Genomic DNA, 20,209 nt, shown 5'->3' with positions numbered 1-20,209 from the left:
AATATTAAAAAAAAGTCTGAGAGCTAGGAAGTGAACTGGGTTTCAAACTTTGTCTCACATTTCTGGGTTTAACATTGGTGCAATGATCAGCCTGTTTTTTGTTAGTAGCCTAGCCTAGGCCTACATCAAATCAAAATAGATTTTATTTCCTACCGCCTTACAATGAAAAAAGAACAAAAATACATCATAACAATTAGAAAAAAACATGGTTCCTTGGGTGAATTACATCTTGGTGAATTGAAACGATAGCCTAGTTGAGTACAGTAGTTTTAATGTTAATTTGGACCTAAAAACAAAAGGCCATTAAAGTTGATATATCATCAGATTGCTTTACAGTTTGCCTATACAGTACCATTACTGTATAAACAATGATACAGTAACATCACCAACACCCAGTCAAATGAAAGTCATACAAGCAGTGGAAATAGCAACCGACAAATTTGGTTGTGTTATTATCATTATAAGAGGCCCTTTCCTTTTACCCATAGATCTATCTCTATGGTTCTATAGCCTAGACATTCTATTTTCCAGATGGAAGGAAATGTTTTTTCCAGATGTGCTCTGAACCTCCATTTAAAAACAAAAATGAAATTCAACCTTTTTTTTTCTCCACTAACCCTTCAAGCTAGACATCCTAGCCTTTTGGATATGATTGAAAAACTGTTTTCAATAGCCATTTGTTTTTGTCACACCAGTTTAGTATAAAGTTAGTTAATTAAGTACCATTTACTGCCATGACGTTGTGGGTTCACCTTCAGTCCTATAGACTAGGCCTATAGTTCGTATGAATTAAAGTTTAGGCTGTAGGCTGTATATACAGTATATGTCTATGCCTACATTATACTATCACGGCTTTTCATTGATTCACCTATTTTAATCAAGCTGATGCCCTTGACACCAGTTGTTAATAAGTAGCATCCCATACTTTCTTCAGAATCAATCACAGAGAGGAAATGGCTAACTGAGTGAAGGTTTTACATTCCCCAAAAGGTCCTACCTTGGTCTCACCCATCCCCCCTCAAACTCCTCAAACAAACCCCAACCCCTTTCTGTCCATTAGCCTACTGACTGACCCCAGTTGTAGTTTCTTCGTCTTTCAAGAGGGGCGACGTGGAGAAGTCTTGGGAGTTGGAGAGAATATCTTTCTCATTGTATTCAGTCCAAACCTCAGTTCTCACTGCTCACCGGCTGAAGAGGATGGATCCCGCACGCGTCTGCTTCCCTGCCTCTAGGACTGAACTCGCGCTGCTGGCCGGTTTGGTTGCGCTGATTGGGATCTGCGCCGCGCGCTCAGACGCGCCTCGAGGAGTCGCGGTCCCTTTTGTTTTTGACCCCAAAGCGACTTGCGAACCTTCCTGCAAGCACGCGGGCATCTGCATCCGGAACAACACCTGTTTCTGCTCGCGGGGCTACGAGGGGGAGACCTGCCAGTATGGTGATGTTACAACCGTCTCCTGGAAATCTTTCATACAGATTTTTAAAAGTGCCATTTTGTTCGTTTTGTTGAAACCAGGCCTATTTCTCAGAGTGAGGTGCACGGCTGTATTTTTTACAATTAAAAGTTAGAACATAATTTGTGCTGACGGCAGTGTGATATTTATCCAATTCAGCAAATTGCTATCCTAAGTGCAAGAACGGAGGAGAATGCCTCCGCCCAGGAAAGTGCAGATGTCCTCCTGGATTTGGGGGGAAATACTGCCATAAAGGTATTGTGACCACTTCGACTGAATAGTTTTATGTTTGGATTATGGTGACACAAAAAAGTTATTTTTAATTTATTATTGCATAGGCAAAATACAATGTCGGGTCAGATGAGGTAAAGACTATGGACTGCAATTTCAGGCTGAGTTTTGTAGAGTAGGCTAATATGACATGTTTGTCTTCGCCAGTGACGTGTGATGGCGGGTGCTGGAATGGCGGGGACTGCATCGCTGTGAACGGAGTGGCCAAGTGCATTTGCCCGTTCAGCTGGACTGGCTCCAAATGCCAAGAAGGTTTGTTTACGCCCTATGTAATGACCTCATAGGTCAGAGGTGAAAGCAAACAAGGGTCTGGTAGCTCAGCTGGCCAGCTCATTAATGGCCGTCTCACCCATTCGCTCCTCTTTAATGCAACACAGCTGGTGGCTTCTGCGTTTGCACCGCCAAGATACTGTCATGTGCAATTTACTGACATATAAGATATACTGTTCATGTAATGATGGGGAAAGGAGAATGCTTGCATGTCTTCCAGTATCAGTGATTTATGGGTTCCTTCCGGGCGTGTTGAGAATGCGTTGTGCCAATGTTTTCCCCAGCGATCTGCCCCCAAGGGTGCAGGAACGGGGGCAGCTGTGTGGCCCCTGGAATCTGCAGCTGCCCCGACGGCTGGCTGGGGGGAGCCTGTCACACGGGTGAGCTGGGCCAATATTAACACCCCTCTCTCTCTCTCTCTCTCTCACACACACACACACACACACACACACACACACACACACACACACACACACATATAAACACCCCCGACTCTCTCTGTCTCTCTCACACACACACACACACACACACACACACACACACACACACACACACACACACACATAAACACCCCCGACTCTCTCTCTCTCTCTCTCTCTCACATACACACACACACACACACACACATATATAAACACCCCTGATTCTCTCTCTCTCACACACACACACACACACACACACACATTTGGCTTCGCATCATAACCAGGGCTGGACTGGGACAAAAAATAGACCCTGCCATTTGGCTCAGACCCCAATCGGTTGGACACGGGCCTTCACCACAACATCCTTGCAGTCTGTTCAATATGCATATGATGCATATCTATTGTACCATTCATCAAAACCCCTATAGAGCTGAGTAAGTGTCATAGACAGACCAAGTATACCAATCCAAGTGTGAACCAGTGTACTCACTCACTGTTGACTAACTCCAAGGTTAGGTTTTTCCATGGCAAAAAAAAACCCAAAACAAAACAATCATACCGGCCCAAAACTAGGCAGGCCCACCTGTCACTTGGCAGGTAGAATGTATGGCCAGTCCAGCCCTGATCATAACCACACACACACACACACACACACACACACACACACACACACACACACACACACACACACACACACACACACACACACACACACACACACACACACTTCCTTCAGCAGAGACACCTCATTTTACATTGAATCTTTGGCTTTGACAGAGGTAGGATTATGCACACATCTTTAATTCATTCTTGTCTGACTGTTTGCTCACTACCTTCTCTTTTTTCTCCCCCTACTGCCGTGGTGTGTTTCTCTGGGCTGTAGCCGTGTGCCGTCAGCCCTGTCTCCACGGAGGCAAGTGCGTCTCTCCCAACACATGCCGCTGTCGCGCGCCGTACTCTGGGTCGCACTGCGAGGAGAGGAGGAAGTTGTTCTGACCGGCGCAGGACCGAGGTCGAAGGGGAGGAGTCAGACGCCTTACGATGTTTACGCAGACCGCTGTTCACTCCGAACCTGGCGCTTCCTTTCGTTTGTGTAAATGTATTTTTTAAGGATCGCTGTTTGCATTAATGTTACAGTAAACTGGTATTATGTAATTATGTGTGTTCCATTTAGTAAATAAATAAAAACAAATCTGTGAACTACGCTATCTGGGCTCAGGACAATCCACAACTTAGACATGCACAGGTCATAAGAAACTGTATCCATTTATTTTAATATGCACAATTTACAACATAAATCAAGTATCTGAGCGGGTATTCATAACACTGTATTCAATAGTTTGATAACATCTCTGTTGCATTAAAGCCCTTATCTAAACTCAGTTAAGGGTAACGTCTGTCATATCACTTGGAACATGTAGCCTATGCCAGTAAGTAAAACATAAAGACTAACATTTCTAGGCATAAAGAAGAACATGAGTGGAACCAACAGTGCACTTACAGTTTTGGTACAAATAGAACAGCAATGAATCCAATCAATCTATCTTGGCCAAATTATTTGAGGAACTAAACATAATACAAAAAGTTGATATTAATGTTCTATGTGAGAATACGTGGTACTCTTTTAATGCATCTTTGTATACATACATACTGTACATACATACATCATGTTTGCTTTTCTCTACATTTCTGTCTCTAACACAATACTGTGCTGTGTAACACTTTTATTACGAGAGCCCAACATGAAGACTACACAATACACTCATCTTCCCAAGAGTTGACTGTGTTAAGGTGTCTGCGCACATGGCCTCAACCAACGCCAACCAACACCAACATTGGTGTGCCATGTTTGTTGGAGACTGCTGGCATTGGTTGGATGGATTTTGCAGCTGAAATGTAAACTGCCAACATTCTAACAACAACCGACAACTTTACAATGTTGAGTGTTGGGAGTTGGTTGGTGTTGGTTGGGGTAGAGTGCAGCACCTTAAAGTTAGACACCGGCCCAAAACAAGCACAATAATGTCTTATCAACAGTAAAGCTGGGTTCACATAGAACAGCCAAACAGATTTAAGCAGTTTATAGAATAGAATGTTTGTTTGTGAAACTGCTTTCTCAGTTCTAAAACTACTTATATATTTTACATTATGAATCTTCGGTTTTTGAACAGAGAGACATTCTAAAACTGCCTGGCTGAAACTGCCCAGCTCATCTGGTGTCATGCGTTGCTCATCAGCATTACTTCCACCCTCGCTTGCCCTTCTCTGGGTTCCATCTTGGGTCCTCTGACTTACATGTGACCCCTTCCCATAAACACAGCTTAAACCAGCTACGCCACTGAAAAGCTTGCCGTTCGATGTGGCCGTTGGGCAGTATTTATACTGAGGACTGAGCTCCACTTGTGAGTATGTGATGAGTATGATGTGCTGTAGTCCTTACGTAGCAGGGCCATATGGACGTGTTACTGTGAGCCATGAGGTAGTGATATAGAGGGACAATTAGACAAGTGCAATTTATCCAGTCCCCCTGATCATATGCACAGACACACACTCTCTCCCTGTCTCTCTCTCTCTCTCTCACACACACACACACTCTCTCTCTCTCTCTCTCCCTGTCTCTCTCTCTCACACACACATACATACACACACACTGTCTCTCCTCTCTCTCACAAACACACACACACTCTTCGATTAACACACTGCCTTGAACCGGCTCTTCTCTTGCTCTCTGCGTCTTCAGTATTCCACCGAGTCACTCACGCATGTGGAGCCTGTGAAAGTACAAAAGTGTTGAGTGCAAGGGGCTCATTTTCTCAGCAGAGGAAGGCCAGGTGAGACCGGTCACTCACCTTCAGCCTGCAGGTGAGACCAGTGAAGCCCTTCCGGCAGTGACACAAGTCTGGCAGGACACACCGTCCTCCGTTGAGGCACTTCTGCTTACAGACGGCTGTGAACCAGGAAACACTTGAACATCAGAGGGCGAGGAAACCAACTGTGTCTTAATGTGAAATAGGTGTGAAAGCTGAGACGTCTGGAAGGTAAATGGTAAATGGACTGCACTTATATAGCGCTTTTCCACCTTAGCGGCACTCAAAGCGCTTTACAAAGGCCTCTCATTCACCCATTCACTCACACATTCACACACCAATGGTGGTAGCTGCCATGCAAGGTGCTAACCTGCTCATTGGGAGCAATTTGGGGTTAGGTGCTTTGCTCAAGGACACTTCGACATGTGGACAGTTGGAGCTGGGATTCGAACCGCTGACCCTTCGATCATTGAACGACCCACTCTACACACGGAGCTACAGCCGCCCAGGTAGTTTGGTAGGGGGGTGCTTTGTTCATCCCCTGGGGGGGCACTGCACTAGCCGGGCTTCGCCAGACTCAGTTCACAGAAATGCGAAGGAACTCAGTTGCTTTCCGATTCCCGAGGGGCGTTACCAACGAGCGTAGATCAAAATGCCTCTGGACGCAATTGGATAGACCTACAACCAATCAGCGAAAACGCCTGTACGGCGCTCCTCTGTTCCGTCATCTTATTGAACCCGCCCTATATTAGATAAACGGTTGTGATTGGCACAAACCAATCTCGGTTCGAGTGGATTCAGTTTGAACGGTTGGATGTCCAGACTGATCTGTGGAGTGAAACAGGATGTGGCGCCCGGCGACGCCCGGCTAATGCTGCACTGTCAGATCCTGTCCCAACCCCAACCCTTATTCTAACCCAACCCACACTCCTTCCCTCATAGGTCAGATCCTGTCCCAACCCCAACCCTTATTCTAACCCAACCCACACTCCCCCCCTCATAGGTCAGATCCTATCCCAACCCCAACCCTTATTCTAACCCAACCCACACTCCTTCCCTCATAGGTCAGATCCTGTCCCAACCCCAACCCTTATTCTAACCCAACCCACACTCCTTCCCTCATAGGTCAGATCCTATCCCAACCCCAACCCTTATTCTAACCCAACCCACACTCCTTCCCTCATAGATCAGATCCTATCCCAACCCCAACCCTTATTCCAACCCTAACTCGAGTCCGGGTCTTTAGCAGGTGTTCAGTGTAGCTGTGATGAGAGGTGAACTCACGTGTCTGACACTGCAGGGCCTCCCATCCTGTGGGACAGTGGCAGGTGTTGGGCCCCACACACTCGCCACCGTTTTTACACTTCTGCAGACACACGGCTACACACACACACACACACACACACACACACACACACACACACACACACACACACACACACACACACACACACACACAGCAACAACAACACAGAGAGAGGTCTTAGGAAACAATGTTATATCAGTTTCATCAACATATTCCCATAGCATTCGTCAACATACACTGTACAGTGCCCATAGCATATGGCACGAACATTGATGTTTGCATTTGATGGTGCATTTCTATGGAGGGAATGTCTTGAGTGCTCCAGTGTCCAGCGAGCTCTGAGTGATTCGGACGGAGACGGACACTCACGTATGTTACACCTCTTCCCCCTCCACCCTGAGGCACAGGAGCAGGTGTTGGGGCCCACACACTTCCCCTTGTTCATACAGGTGGGCTCACACACACCTGGAGACACATGGGCGGTTTAAAACGGCGCGTACGTATCGTATCGTTCTGGTTACTTCGGTCAAAGAGGGGTCGAGCAATATACGAGCTAGCCTTGAAATCTAAAATCAGTCACAGTGAATGACCCATAACCTTTTTACCATGATAGCAAATGAGCAGTGACAAAGACATGTGATGGTTTATAGATACAGCCGGCTAGCTACTGTATATATGCAGGGTTTTTCCTGCATAGAGGATTTTTTTTTCGCACCCCAAAGAGATTTTAGCCAGAGCCAAAGGAAAATCACTGCCAAAATGCTAAAAATTTAGAATAAAAATAGCAAATCCTCTCCAAATGTGTTTGATAGCTTGTTTCAAGTGCAGCCCATCCCTCTTTCTTGCATTGTCCATGGTTTGGACCACTAGTAATCAAGATAATTAATAGACAGGTTATCAGGATCTTAAACATTTTGTCTTCATATCCATTTTGTGTCATGTCGGGAGATTTCCCGCGATTGTGAAAAGTGAGCTCAGTCAGAACGACAGCAAAGAATACAGGCCTATATACGCTGGTAGACTCGGCATAAAACAGAGGTTCCACAAAAATTGTGTTGCGCATCACCCCCCAAAGACCCATCCTGAGCCAGGAAAACCCCTGGTGTGTGGTATTCTACTCCAAGCATTACGGTACTCACTCTTCTGACACCTCTTTCCCGTGTACCCCTCTGGACAGGAGCAGACATGGTTCCTCATGCACTGACCTCCGTTCTTACAGGTAGGACTGCACACCGCTAGAACACAACACACACATCCTCACCACACACATCCTCAACACTCCTCAACACGGACCTGTAAGATGCAGTAGTTTGCTGTATGAAATGCGGTACGGTGCGTTGTTGATGTAGAGGGAGTCGCGCTCGTACCGATCTGACACTGGGAGCCATAGAAGCCGCTGGGACAGGCGCAGAGGTTTGGTTTGATGCAGGTCCCTCCGTTCAAACACACCGGGTGACACACGGCTACGAGGACAGACGAGAACACCGTACTTCAGACAGAATGTTAAGAGAAGAGTCATCTGAGTAGTCTGGAATATGTTTTTTGTTTTGTTTTTAACCCAAAATAGGCTGTAAAATGATTGTTTATTGCCATAGTAATAACAATTAACACAGATTGATAAGAACTAACACAGATTTACAGCCCATTTTCATGTTTGGTCTTTCAGTGATTTACCTGAGTTGCATGTTGGTCCGTACCATCCAGACTTGCACTCACACACATCTGGGGACACACACTCCCCGCCGTTCTCACAGTGCCTGTTACACACCACTGAGCACAAAGAACACACGTCAACTCAACGCGCCGGTGTTCAGCTGTGACTTAACACCTACACACACAGAGACTACAGGGTAAGCAGTTAGTTGAGCCCGGTCACGTTCGCTTTATTCACTTCAGCTGCCATATTGGTCAAGTCTGGCATAATTGGTGGTACATATGCGGAAGTTTACCGGACTCCGATTGTTTTTCACTGCCGTTGTTTTCATGTTTGGAAATACATGGAAGTGAATGCAGCTGATGGATAACTATGGCTCATTCGCTTCCATGTATTTCCAAAAGCGAAAACTATGACAGTGAAAAAGTGTAATCCCGATAGTGTATTCAGCCTGTTATTTTGACTATTTTGGTTCTTGAAGTGGTGTTTTTAGAGTGAACTTTTAACATTGGAGTCAACGGGCAGTTCCGCATCCGTACCACCAATTACGCCAGACTGACCAATATGGCAGCTCAAGTGAATACAGCGAATGGGAGCTGATTTTAGTCCAACAGGTAAACAACATTCCAGGATCTGACACAGGACGAAGCAGGTGGAACGATCTCTCACTGATTTCACATCTGGGTCCGACGAATCCGTAGGGGCAGGTGCAGAGGTTCCTGACCAGGCAGGTGCCTCCATGCTGACAGGGGGGCACACAGCTGGCTACGGGACGACAGAGAGTTGGAGCACTAGTGACAGCACTGTCGTTAGAGGAACAAGCAGCAGACACACAATCTAAGTACATGTACAGCATTACAAACTGTAGCAGGCCTAGACCGAAATACACTATTTGAAACATTAATTTATTATGTATAATGTATTTTTCTAGTCGGGCACAAGTGAACCAATGGGCTGTTCCCCATCCACCTGGGACTCCAGACAAACTCAGGCAAAACTGAAGTGAACAATATTTCGACCCAGGTCTGCTGTGCAGTATTATATAGCTACATTATACAACGGTTAGTTCTGGTTCTTGATTCTGATTGGCTGGAAGCCGTGTTAAAATACTTTGTAACACACACCTGGGACCGCATATCATTCCATTTTCAGTATTAATGCGCCTCCCATTTGATCCAATGCATTGTAGTTGTTGCTTGGTAAACCTTTTGTTAGAGGAACTATTTTGCTCAGCGGAATTGAGGGAATGATGCTTCGTTTTGAATAAATGTTAATATTTTACATTGCTGTGTGTTTATTTTACACTAATAGCTGTAGTAACCGTTGTATAAAAGCAATAAACCACTCGAGGCCGCTTCGCTTCGTGCCTAACAACGCCCCCTAGCTGTTATAAAATCACTATAACATACGGCCTCGAGTGGTTTATTGCTTAAGTAGCACACAGGGTGTTTTTAGGGTTACCTTCGTCACAAGTGGGTCCGCTGTAGCCGATCGGACAGGCACAGACGTTGGGCCTCACACACTTCCCCTGGTTCTTACAGTCCGGCCGACACACAGCTGAGACACGTTGAAAGAACACAACAGCCAGGAGTCACAATTCACAGAGCAGAGAGTCTCTCTCTAATCATTAGTATGAACAGAGTATTAAAGGGGCAGTATGTGGTTTCACTTCCAAGCACTTTTTATTATATTTTCTGCAATTCTCATTACATCCTGACAGCAACAAATAAAGTGCCTTGACACTAAAATGAAATAAATCCGTAATCTGTGGAAGTCGCAGGACTGTCATAAGTGCATCCAATCATTTTGAGTTGCCAACTTGAAATGATTGGATGGCTCACCTGCCTGTCAACCTACCTACCTGCCTAGCAAGTGTCATTTGTTTTCCCCCCAGTTTGGAGGAGGGGCTTTGGGGCGAGGCCTGAAGGGAAGGGCGGGGATTTTGTCCGTTGCATTTTTCAAAATCTTTCAGAATTCTAACAGGAAGTCACAAACCGCATACAGTACCTTTAAGGGGAGTGACCGAGTTCTCCTTCTCACCTATGTGACAGTTGTATCCAGTGTAGCCTTCTTTACACGTACAGGTGTTGGGCAGAGTGCACTCCATATTCCTCCCACACATATACCTGCACACAGCTGGGAGGGACAGAGTCATGAGTCAGAGCAATGAGTCAGAGCCATGAGTCAGAGTCATGAGTCAGAGTCATGAGTCAGAGCCATGAGTCAGAGCCATGAGTCATGAGTCAGAGCCATGAGTCAGAGCCATGAGTCAGAGTCATGAGTCAGAGTCAAGAGTCAGAGCCATGAGTCAGAGCCATGAGTCAGAGCTATGATCCAGAGTCACAGAAACATTCATGAGCAGCTGCAGTATCCAGATTCAAAACCTCTCAGTACCTTGTTGTCCAAGTCTGTCCGAGTTAAGATGAATAAGTACAGTATAGTACAACTGTTTACTGAAAAAAAGGAGCTGTTTGAAGATATATACAGAAGAGATAAACACACAGCAGGACAGCTGACCTTTGCATGTGACCCCATCTCCGGTGTATCCGTAGGGGCAGCGGCCGCACCGGAAGGACCCCGTGTCGGTGGGTTCACAGGGCACGCCGGGGAAGCAGGGGGCGTCCGCACAGGTCACGACGGGAGACGATGACCCCCACCTGACCCCATGGCTGAGGTCGGGGGTCAGATCCTCTCCGGCGGACTGTCTGAACCTTTGGACGATGATAGTCTGGCCCTGGGGGTTAGTGGTGGTCTTCCTCTCCGCGGAGGATGAGGAAACTCTTTTGCTACCAGAGGAGGGTACTTCAGTTTTTCGAATTTCATCAGGGTTCCTCCTGGATTGGGTGGAGGAGGAGGAGGAGGAGGAGGAGGAGGAGGAGGATGTGTCCGTGATTTCTCTGCTGGAGTCTGATTCTCTGACCTGAGAGTGTCCATCTCCTCTGCTGGTGACTGGCCTCTGCCCTGCAAAACACTGGCAGTTAGGGGACAGGGCTTGAAAATGAACCCTTTCAATGCTGTACATTAGCTTTACTTTACACTTTACGTTAGACTCATGAACTTGACATTAGCCTCAAGATTCTACCTAATCAAAGCTGGCATAGTGCACCTAACGACAACGTTGACATGACTCAGCAACACCTAACGACAACGTTGACATGACTCAGCAACACCTAACGACAACGTTGACATGACTCAGCAACACCTAACGACAACGTTGACATGACTCAGCAACACCTAACGACAACATTGACATGACTCAGCAACACCTAACGACAACGTTGACATGACTCAGCAGCACCTAACGGCAATGTTGACATGACTCAGCAACACCTAACGACAACGTTGACATGACTCAGCAGCACCTAACGGCAACGTTGACATGACTCAGCAACACCTAACGACAACGTTGACCAAACCGAAGAGATCTTCTCACCGACGGTGGTGCTTCTGCTGCAGGTCAGTCCGTTGCCCTGGAGCCCCGGAGGACAGGCTCCGCAGATGAACCCGGCGGCCACGTGGGTGCTCTCGAAGCAGCGGACCCCCGGATGGCACGGCCGGCCGGAGCAGGGGGGCGTCGGGCCGTCGGGCTTGGTTCTGGTGGACCCCTGGGGGTCCGCAGACGGCGCGGTCACTCTGCGGGTCACCTCGTAGTCCCCCACCTTGCCCGGCCACTCAGTCTTACCTTCAGGAGAAGAGGATTTGATGGTATTTAGTCATTACGGTTGAGGCGTGTCTGTGCCTTTGTGGAGGCGCCCTGGTGGCTCGTCGGGTTAAGGCCCGTACCACGTAAAGACCTTAGTCCTTACCGCAGAGGCCCAGGTTCAATTCCGGCCTGGGCCCTTTGCTGCATGTCCTCTCCTCTCTCTCTCCCACCTTTCCTGTCTACATACCCATACTGTCCTCTATAATAAAGCAGAGATTCCCTCCGGAAAAATAAATAAATAAATAAATAAATAAATAAATAAATAAATAAATAAATAAATAAATAAATAAATAAATAAATAAATAAATAAATAAATAAATAAATAAATAAATAAATAAATAAATAAATAAATAAATAAATAAACAAACAAACAAATAAATAAATAAATAAATAAATAAATAAATAAATAAATAAATAAATAAATAAATAAATAAATAAATATATAGTGCCTCACGTTTGCAGTTTTTCCCGTCTCCGTGGTAACCGTGCGGACAGGGGCCGCAGGTGAAGGAGCCCAGCGTATTGTTACATCCAACCCCGGGGAAGCAGGGCCGGGACGCGCACTCATCCACGTCCTCCCTGCAGGTACGACCTGACCAGACCAACACAGCACCACCTTCAGACCACAGACGAGACAACAGCTTCCAGCTCCACCGGAATGCAGTACAGAGGTAAACACAGCTCGCTATGACTGAGGGATATAATGTGATATTGACATACTGAATAGGAAAACAATAAGGACTGTGGGCTCTACTCGCAAAGCCATAACACCACAAGGAAGTAAATTATTCTGGTTAGAGGAGCTTAGTACTTCTACAAGCACGAAATAGTCAAAGTCAAAGTCAACTTTATTTATATAGCACTGCTCATACAAACAAATGTAGCACAAAGTGTACATAAAAATACTAAAAATACTAAGAGAGTCTCAAAATAAAGAGTGGAGTGTATATATTAAATAATAATAATAATAATAATAATTATTATTATTATTATTGTGTATTGTATTTGTTCTGTTGTTATTCATGTATTTGTGTAAACTCATCAACACTGTAAATGAGGGAAACCTCAGTGCTTTACGAGTGTAAATAAAGGTTTGAAATGAAATGAAATATACAGTACCTGCCATCCCATCAGGACAGATACAGGAGAAAGAGTTTGGTCCGTCTAGACAGCGGCCCAGTCGACAGGGGTTGGGCTTACAGTCGTCTATGTCCACCTCACATCTCTCCCCCTTAAAACCGTCCAGGCAGACGCACAGGTACTCTCCGCTGCCCGTGGGGACGTTAATGTTGGTAACACAGGAAGCGCCATTCAGGCAGTCACAGGGACGCACGGAGACCTGAGGGACACAGAGAGAGGAGGGATGTTGACACAGGTTTGGCCTCATTCGTTATCCGCTGACATCAGATAAATACACTGTATATGATTTATCACTAAGGAACGCTGCCATGATCTGTCTTCCTGGAGGTTTTTCCTCTCAGCTCTTTCTACTCAGCTAGAGAAGAAAAGCTGGCGCAGCTGTGATGCTGGGCTGAGCTGTGTGAGTCACTGGGATTGCATTTCTTGAGCTCCCTCTTGTGGTCAACTGAGACAGAAGCAACAGCAGCCTCTTCATATTCAGATTAGGGATGTAATGATAACCGCTGTGATGATAAACTGCGACAAAATTTGATTTGATTTATCGCGATATAATTGTTAAAACCGTGTTTGATTTCTATGGTTTTAAAAACTCACTGTAAATACTGTGAGATACTGTAAGAAGCATTAATTTATTTTTTATGCAAACAAAAAGTGCATAGTGCTGCTAATTTTATATATATAAAAATATAAAAATTTCTGAAAAGATTTCAGTCTGTATCAGTAGTTTTTAAACATTTTCAGCACATTTTATAATGCGATAATACCGAAAACCGTGATAATTTTGGTCACTATAATCGTGATGTGAAATTTTCATAGCATTACATCCCTAATTCAGATATATTCACGCAGTCTCTAGCCTATTCTACCAAACCGGAACAGTGTTACCATGCTAACCAGAACAGGTTTAACCACATACAGAAAGCTTGCAGCCTCTATGGACTTTGTTACAAAGATCCAAGATTATCACGTCCGTTAAACAGGTATAAAACGCTTGGGTTCTCTCTCCTCAGCCTCAACCTCCTCAACCAGACCTGGACCGAGGGTTTCATCAGGAAGCCAGAATTATTCTGGTTCTGGTTAGTACTTCTACAAGCTAGTGATGAAACGTGAAGCATCCATGAATGACTGCATTGCAGGATACAGTATGCACCTCACAAGACGCTTCAAGAGTCTCTAAATAAACAGTACCTGAACCGAGGCCTTACCTGGACTGAGGCCTTACCTGGACCGAGGCCTTACCTGGACAGAGGCCTTACCTGGACAGAGGCCTTACCTGGACCGAGGCCTTACCTGGACAGAGGCCTTACCTGGACAGAGGCCTTACCTGGACTGAGGCCTTACCTGGACCGAGGCCTTACCTGGACAGAGGCCTTACCTGGACAGAGGCCTTACCTGGACAGAGGCCTTACCTGGACAGAGGCCTTGGTCTCAGCATTGCAGTCGTCGGTGACGGTGAAGTGGAAAGCGTGTGTGTCCGTGGGGATGGCGGTGGCCGTCCAGGTGAGCAGGCCGGCGGGGGAGAGGGAGGCCTCTCTGGGGGGAGTGGGCTCCAGGGTGAACAGCACAGCTGACCCCTCAGGGTCCTGGGCCTCCAGCTGGAACACAAAGTTCTCCCCCTGGAACGACTGGAGGGGCTCAGACGACGGTGGACTCAGAACCGGGGGCTGGTTGTCTGATGGGGGCAGATGCACATGAACACACACACACACACACACACACACACACACACACACACACACACACACACACACACATAAACGCACATGGACACACACACACACAAATTAACACACATGAACACACAAAGACACACACACACACAAAGACACACACACACAGACACATATGAACACACACACAAACACCCATGAACACACACACACACACACACACACACACACACACACACACACACACACACACACAGAGATGTTATCCTGACATCTTAAAATTAACATGATGGTAGAATTCTGTTGATTTTTAACTATAAACTATAATAACTATTTTAACTATAATTATTATAACTAAATATAACCTAATTTTGTCTGAAAAAACAAAGCTGAACACAACATGGTAATGAATCTCAATAAGTCTCGAATTACAGTGCCTATAAACCTCACTTACTATTTTTACAATGACTCCACTGAAGTCATGACCAACCCTAAGCTGTTGACACAATGTCGACATGACCCAGAGCAGAGGCATAAAGAGTTCTCAGCTACTACTGCAGTTGGGTAACATATTTACACACAGTATATTCGGTGTGATATGTGCAGAAAAGTTAGCTTGGCGTTGCCATCCTGATCACATGAGAAGTTCACATTCTGTTTTACTCCATAGATCAGTCTGGTCATCCACCCATTCAAACTGATTTCCACACCACCAGATATTAGTTGGGCCAATCACAACCGTTTTTATGGGGCGGGTTTGATACAATGACTGTACCCGCTTGATACGATGACTAACCCACATTTTCGTTGCTCTGACTGGTTGTAGGTCTATCCAATTGCGTCCAAAGGCATTTTACTCTGCGCCCATTGATAACGGCCCTTGGAAATCGAAAATAAATGCAGGATTTCCTTTGCATTCTTGCGAATCGGGGCTGGCAAAGCCAGGCTGCAGAACAGTCATGACAGACATAATATTTCAAGGTCTTAATAAGGTCAGTTGTGGAGGACAGTGTACGCACTCTCAGCAATGGACCATGTGTATTTGGAGGAGTCTGGTCGGCAGGTCAGGCAGGGGCTGCTGGGATTGAGGTCCCCCTCTCCATAACACACACCGTCAATGTTACAGCTTTTCTCCTGAGGGGGGTCGACAACAAATCAACTTTAGTTCCATTCACTGTTTACAGTACTTCCTGTCTACCTAGCCTTCCAAACAGGAAGTGGGGGCCACTCTTTATGCCAAAAAGAGAACAAACATGTCCTTCACACACATGTGAACCCTGACAGTCCGACCGTACGTGTGAACATGGCAAAGAGCGCCTGATTGTTTCCAGTGTTTAAGGATGGCGGAGAAAAGGCAGCCACGCAATCTTAAACCCACACCTCATCCAGTCGACGCTGGACAGTTCTTCTGAGGTCGTGTACCGCTCCTACTTTCTCTAAATTACTAACAGAGCGTTTCAACAGATGCCCCCTTTTTATTTCTGCTCCCCATGAGCTGCTTCAGGGGGTCCAGACCCCGAATCAAGAGGTATGTCTGGTAAAAAGGGAGCCTGGATTTTCCATTTACATTAGTCTGGTCTGCAGGCCTGTTGAACGTCTGTCCAAACACATAAGCACTGTACCTGGTGAATGTCAGCTAGTCTATGTGTTGCTCTCCCAAACCCACAGTCTTTGTTATTGTGTTGAGAGTTATTGTATTGAGAAACTGCACACATGTAAATAACAACAATAAAAAACCAACAACTCAGAGTCCTTCTGTTTCAAGCAGTCAACCTGCATGTACAGTGCAGTCTAATCAGTATTGAAATTATTAGCAGTATTGTATTCTAATTATGTATCCTCACGGGACAGGTTCACATCTATAGTAGCAGATTAGAATTGTACAATAAACCATAATGTGCAACTGAAACCTTGTAAAACACAACTAACGCACCCTGAGAGTACAGAGCACCTCAGCGTTGAGACTGCAGACCTGACAGGCTCCGTCAAACAGGGTCAGGATCTTGGCGTTGCTGTAACCGTAGCCATCATTGGAGACCTGCCAAGAGAGTTAGGTTAGCGGCTCAACTACGGCTGGGTATCGATTCGAATTTCAAGAATCGATTCGATTCCGATTCACAAGGTTCAGAATCGATTATCACGATTCAATTCAATTCGATTCAATATCGATTCGGTTAGTGTTACTAAAACCCTGTTTTTTTTTAGCTGTAACCTTAATTACATGACTGCCAAGTTATGCAACACATCAATACTAGGGCTGGGTATCCATACTGATTTCCAAAAATGAATGAATTAATGAATTATTGAATGAATGAATGAATGAACTATTAATTCCTTCATTTATTCATTCATTCATTAAATAAAAGATCGATTTTGGGATTCATGAATCGATTCTGAATCATTTGATTCAGAATCGATGAATCGATTTTTTTAACACAGCCCTAGGCTCAACTACAGTCAGAGGGGGTGCATCTTTTGAAGGGTTTGCCACTAGTTAAGCTAAAACGGCCACTGACAGCGCTGAGCATGCAAACATCTGGCGCGCTTTCAAAACAGCATCAGAGGGAACGTGTGGTGCATTACTGTCACGGAAGCACTAAACATGGTTCTTGTATCAGTCCTAAATATTCTCAGATGTTTACGGAGGCTGACTACTGTGAGAAAGGCTGGGTATTGTAGTCCGGGCTCCGCCATCTTGCAGCCATCTGTGGGTCAGGCCGACGTGCCAGCCTGGCGTTCCTCCCTGCAGCACAGAGCTTAGTGATCTCGGAGTCTCCGCTGGAGAAAAGGTCAGCTCTCCAGCTGTGTTGAGTTTGTCTGTGGCACCAACTACACTCAACAGCCAATGTACATACTGCTTGATATGTTCTAGCAAGTGTTACGTAGTTTTGTAGTAAACCTGGTGTTCATATAGTTCCAAGTATTTGACTTTTTCAAAAGCTTGAGTAATATAGCGTCCGTATCAATGTCCATATTCAACATGGCGTGACAGAGGTGTTATTGAAGCATGACGTTCTCTCACTGACTTTGATCTGCCAGCGCGCCAGCGGCCTGTCTGTTGCGGTGTCCGGGTCCAGGCCTGCAGAGGGCTGCCTGTCCTCTAGGGGGAGCTGACACTCCAGAGCAGTCACATCCAGGAAGGTCGCCAGCGAGAACTGAGGCTCTTCCAGAACCCACTCTCCATCCACGAACTGGACCAAGTGAAAGAGAGAGAGAGAGAGAGAGAGGAGGTGGGGGGAGTGAGAGGAGGCAGAGAGTACGGGAATAATCTAGCAATTTGCAAAAAATCCCAACAACGAGGCTGTAAACCAGTTCACAACACAACGCCTCTGTGAATGAGCTGTAAACAAAAGAAAAAGTACCTTTTCTTTCACAAACTCACACTTGAGCTCGTAGGAGTCTTTGAAGCCTTGGCCGTAGACCTGAACGTTGGAGCAGTCTCTCTCCTTGACATCACAAAGTCCTCCGTCCTCCAGCACTGATATCTCTGGGATCTGGTCTTCACAGAGATATCAGGGGGGGGGGGGTGTAGACGAGACAGGGGAGAGACAACCAAAGGAGTACATGCACAGACAAAACGGCTTTTTAGGGCAAACGCTAGCTTGGTCTTGAACTAACATGGATTTCTGCTTTCTCGACTCACTACACTGAAGCCCTTGTTGATTTATAGATGACTAATGACTGCCTTAGTTTACATTTATTCATGCAGTCGAGCCCTCCTGAGACGGCTATCTGTTTTACAAGGCAGCTTCTAAAAAACAGATGTCCTGTATTTGCGTGACTGATTGGTTCGGCTGGTATGGAGAAACTCTATTAAATGGGTTGAATTGATGTTTTCCCTTTGAGGAATTGTGAGGTATTTCCCACCCTTCTTGAAACAGCCTTAGAGCAAGTTATTGTTGTATTTAAGTGAAGAGGAAAACAGGTCTCTTTGAATTCTACTATTTAATGACTATTTGAACAATAACCTTTTTTATTATTGATGGAATGTATTTACAAGCCCCCCCCAACCCCCCTCCTCCTCTTACCAGCCTCCCCTCCCAACCACCCCAAACCCCCCTCCTCTTACCAGCCCCCCCCCAACCCCCCCCTCCTCTTACCAGCCCCCCCCCCAACCACCCCAAACCCCCCTTCTCTTACCAGCCCCCCACCCAACAACCCAAACCCCCCTCCTCTTACCAGCCCCCCCCAACCACCCCAAACCCCCCTCCTCTTACCAGCCCCCCCCAACCACCCCAAACCCCCCTCCTCTTACCAGCCGCCCCTCCCAACCACCCCAAACCCCCCTCCTCTTACCAGCCCCCCCGCCAACCCCCCCCTCCTCTTACCAGCCCCCCCCCAACCACCCCAAACCCCCTTCCTCTTACCAGCCCCCCCCCCAACCACCCCAAACCCCCCTCCTCTTACCAGCCTCCCCCCCAACCCCCCCCTCCTCTTACAAGCCCCACCCCCCAACCCCCCCGTCCTCTTACCAGAGAGCACGCTGCAGTCGTAGGACCCGAAACCTGGGAAGCACACACAGCCCCACTCTGAGCACTGGCCGTTCCCGTTGCACAGGTTGGGACACTTGAGGAAGGAGACGACGTCTCGGTAGCGTCCTCCCCTCCCCCTCTCCTCCACCAGCCTCCTCTCGCACTCGTTCTCCAGCAGGGGCAGCGTGGCGCCCGCCCACACCCGGTCGTCCTTCAGCCGCAGGTCGCTGACGCACATGGCCGCCGCGCGGCTAACGACCAGCTGGCCTAGCAGGTGGCCGCAGCCCAGCGCGATGCTGGAGTTAGCCACCGCGCTCTGGCACTGCGCCCTGGCCTGGGGCTCGGTCAGCCCGGAGGGGGTGGGCCAGGCGGGGGGAGAGGCGGAGCCAGGCTGGGGGGCGGACTCGTGGTCCTCCGGGAAGAAATAGGTGAAGCCCTCCAGGTCGGACTGGCTCAGACTCTGGTAGGGCGGGTCAGAGATGTACACGTATGGCGCCTGGCGCCTGCCTCTTCGGTCGGCGGAGTGTGGGCGGATGGGAGTGGAGGGACCGGCCAGGGGAGAGCCTCTCTCCTGAGGCTGGCCGGCGGTGCCCTGTCCCTGGGTACGCTGGCCGGAGCGCCCGGGTGGCGCCGTGTGCCGGTGGAGGTCTGGGTCTTTGAACAGCTCCACAGACTCGATGTACTCCGCGGTCACGTCCAGACTGGGGATGACGCTCGGGAGCCTCACGTTGCCGTGGTGAGAGCAGGGGTAGTCAGACCGGCTCCGAGGGGACGAGGGGCGTGTCTCTCTCGCGCAGTCACAGAACTGGTGAGGGTTTGGGGCGCTCTGATAGGACGGGACCGTGTCGAACAAGCTGCTGCCAGGTGGGAGCCTGTCAAAAGAAACACACACAAAACAAACAGATAAACAATACAACATGAGCAAAACCTTCCTACGGTATACTCCCAAGGTAAGTAGAAACATCACAACTTATTATCGAGGCCCTTGACATCTTCAAACACGGTTCACTCGTAGTTCATTTC

At 47.1% G+C, this 20,209-nt stretch overlaps 2 protein-coding genes across 2 annotated transcripts in view; one reads left to right on the top strand and one right to left on the bottom strand.

Moving 5' to 3' along the window:
• Positions 1-1,197: 1,197 nt before the first annotated feature.
• On the top strand, positions 1,198-3,430 carry seraf (Schwann cell-specific EGF-like repeat autocrine factor; the record flags this gene model as incomplete). The annotated part of the gene is made up of 5 exons (XM_084444575.1): positions 1,198-1,435; positions 1,611-1,706; positions 1,890-1,994; positions 2,297-2,392; positions 3,318-3,430. The coding sequence occupies 5 exons, from the start codon at positions 1,198-1,200 to the stop codon at positions 3,428-3,430; spliced, it is 648 nt and encodes a 215-aa protein (XP_084300701.1).
• A 1,643-nt stretch (positions 3,431-5,073) lies between these two features.
• vwde (von Willebrand factor D and EGF domains) overlaps positions 5,074-20,209 on the bottom strand; it is a gene marked incomplete at its 5' end in the record, with an annotated part of 30,262 nt that continues 15,126 nt past the window's right edge. Inside the window, 20 exons of the mRNA XM_084444574.1 lie at positions 5,074-5,205; positions 5,284-5,381; positions 6,526-6,621; positions 6,917-7,012; positions 7,687-7,782; positions 7,915-8,010; positions 8,222-8,317; positions 8,871-8,966; positions 9,663-9,758; positions 10,242-10,337; positions 10,719-11,162; positions 11,635-11,883; positions 12,359-12,496; positions 13,024-13,243; positions 14,454-14,716; positions 15,734-15,848; positions 16,648-16,752; positions 17,741-17,905; positions 18,077-18,213; positions 19,187-20,058. Coding sequence (XP_084300700.1) covers positions 5,191-5,205; positions 5,284-5,381; positions 6,526-6,621; positions 6,917-7,012; positions 7,687-7,782; positions 7,915-8,010; positions 8,222-8,317; positions 8,871-8,966; positions 9,663-9,758; positions 10,242-10,337; positions 10,719-11,162; positions 11,635-11,883; positions 12,359-12,496; positions 13,024-13,243; positions 14,454-14,716; positions 15,734-15,848; positions 16,648-16,752; positions 17,741-17,905; positions 18,077-18,213; positions 19,187-20,058 — 3,589 coding nt within the window. The 3' untranslated portion in view covers positions 5,074-5,190. The remainder of the gene's footprint in view (positions 5,206-5,283; positions 5,382-6,525; positions 6,622-6,916; positions 7,013-7,686; positions 7,783-7,914; positions 8,011-8,221; positions 8,318-8,870; positions 8,967-9,662; positions 9,759-10,241; positions 10,338-10,718; positions 11,163-11,634; positions 11,884-12,358; positions 12,497-13,023; positions 13,244-14,453; positions 14,717-15,733; positions 15,849-16,647; positions 16,753-17,740; positions 17,906-18,076; positions 18,214-19,186; positions 20,059-20,209) is intronic.

The sequence above is a fragment of the Borostomias antarcticus genome (genome assembly GCF_949987555.1).
Source record: "Borostomias antarcticus genome assembly, chromosome: 10".
Taxonomy (NCBI): Eukaryota; Metazoa; Chordata; class Actinopteri; order Stomiiformes; family Stomiidae; genus Borostomias; species Borostomias antarcticus.
This window is presented reverse-complemented; position numbering and strand designations above follow the sequence as displayed.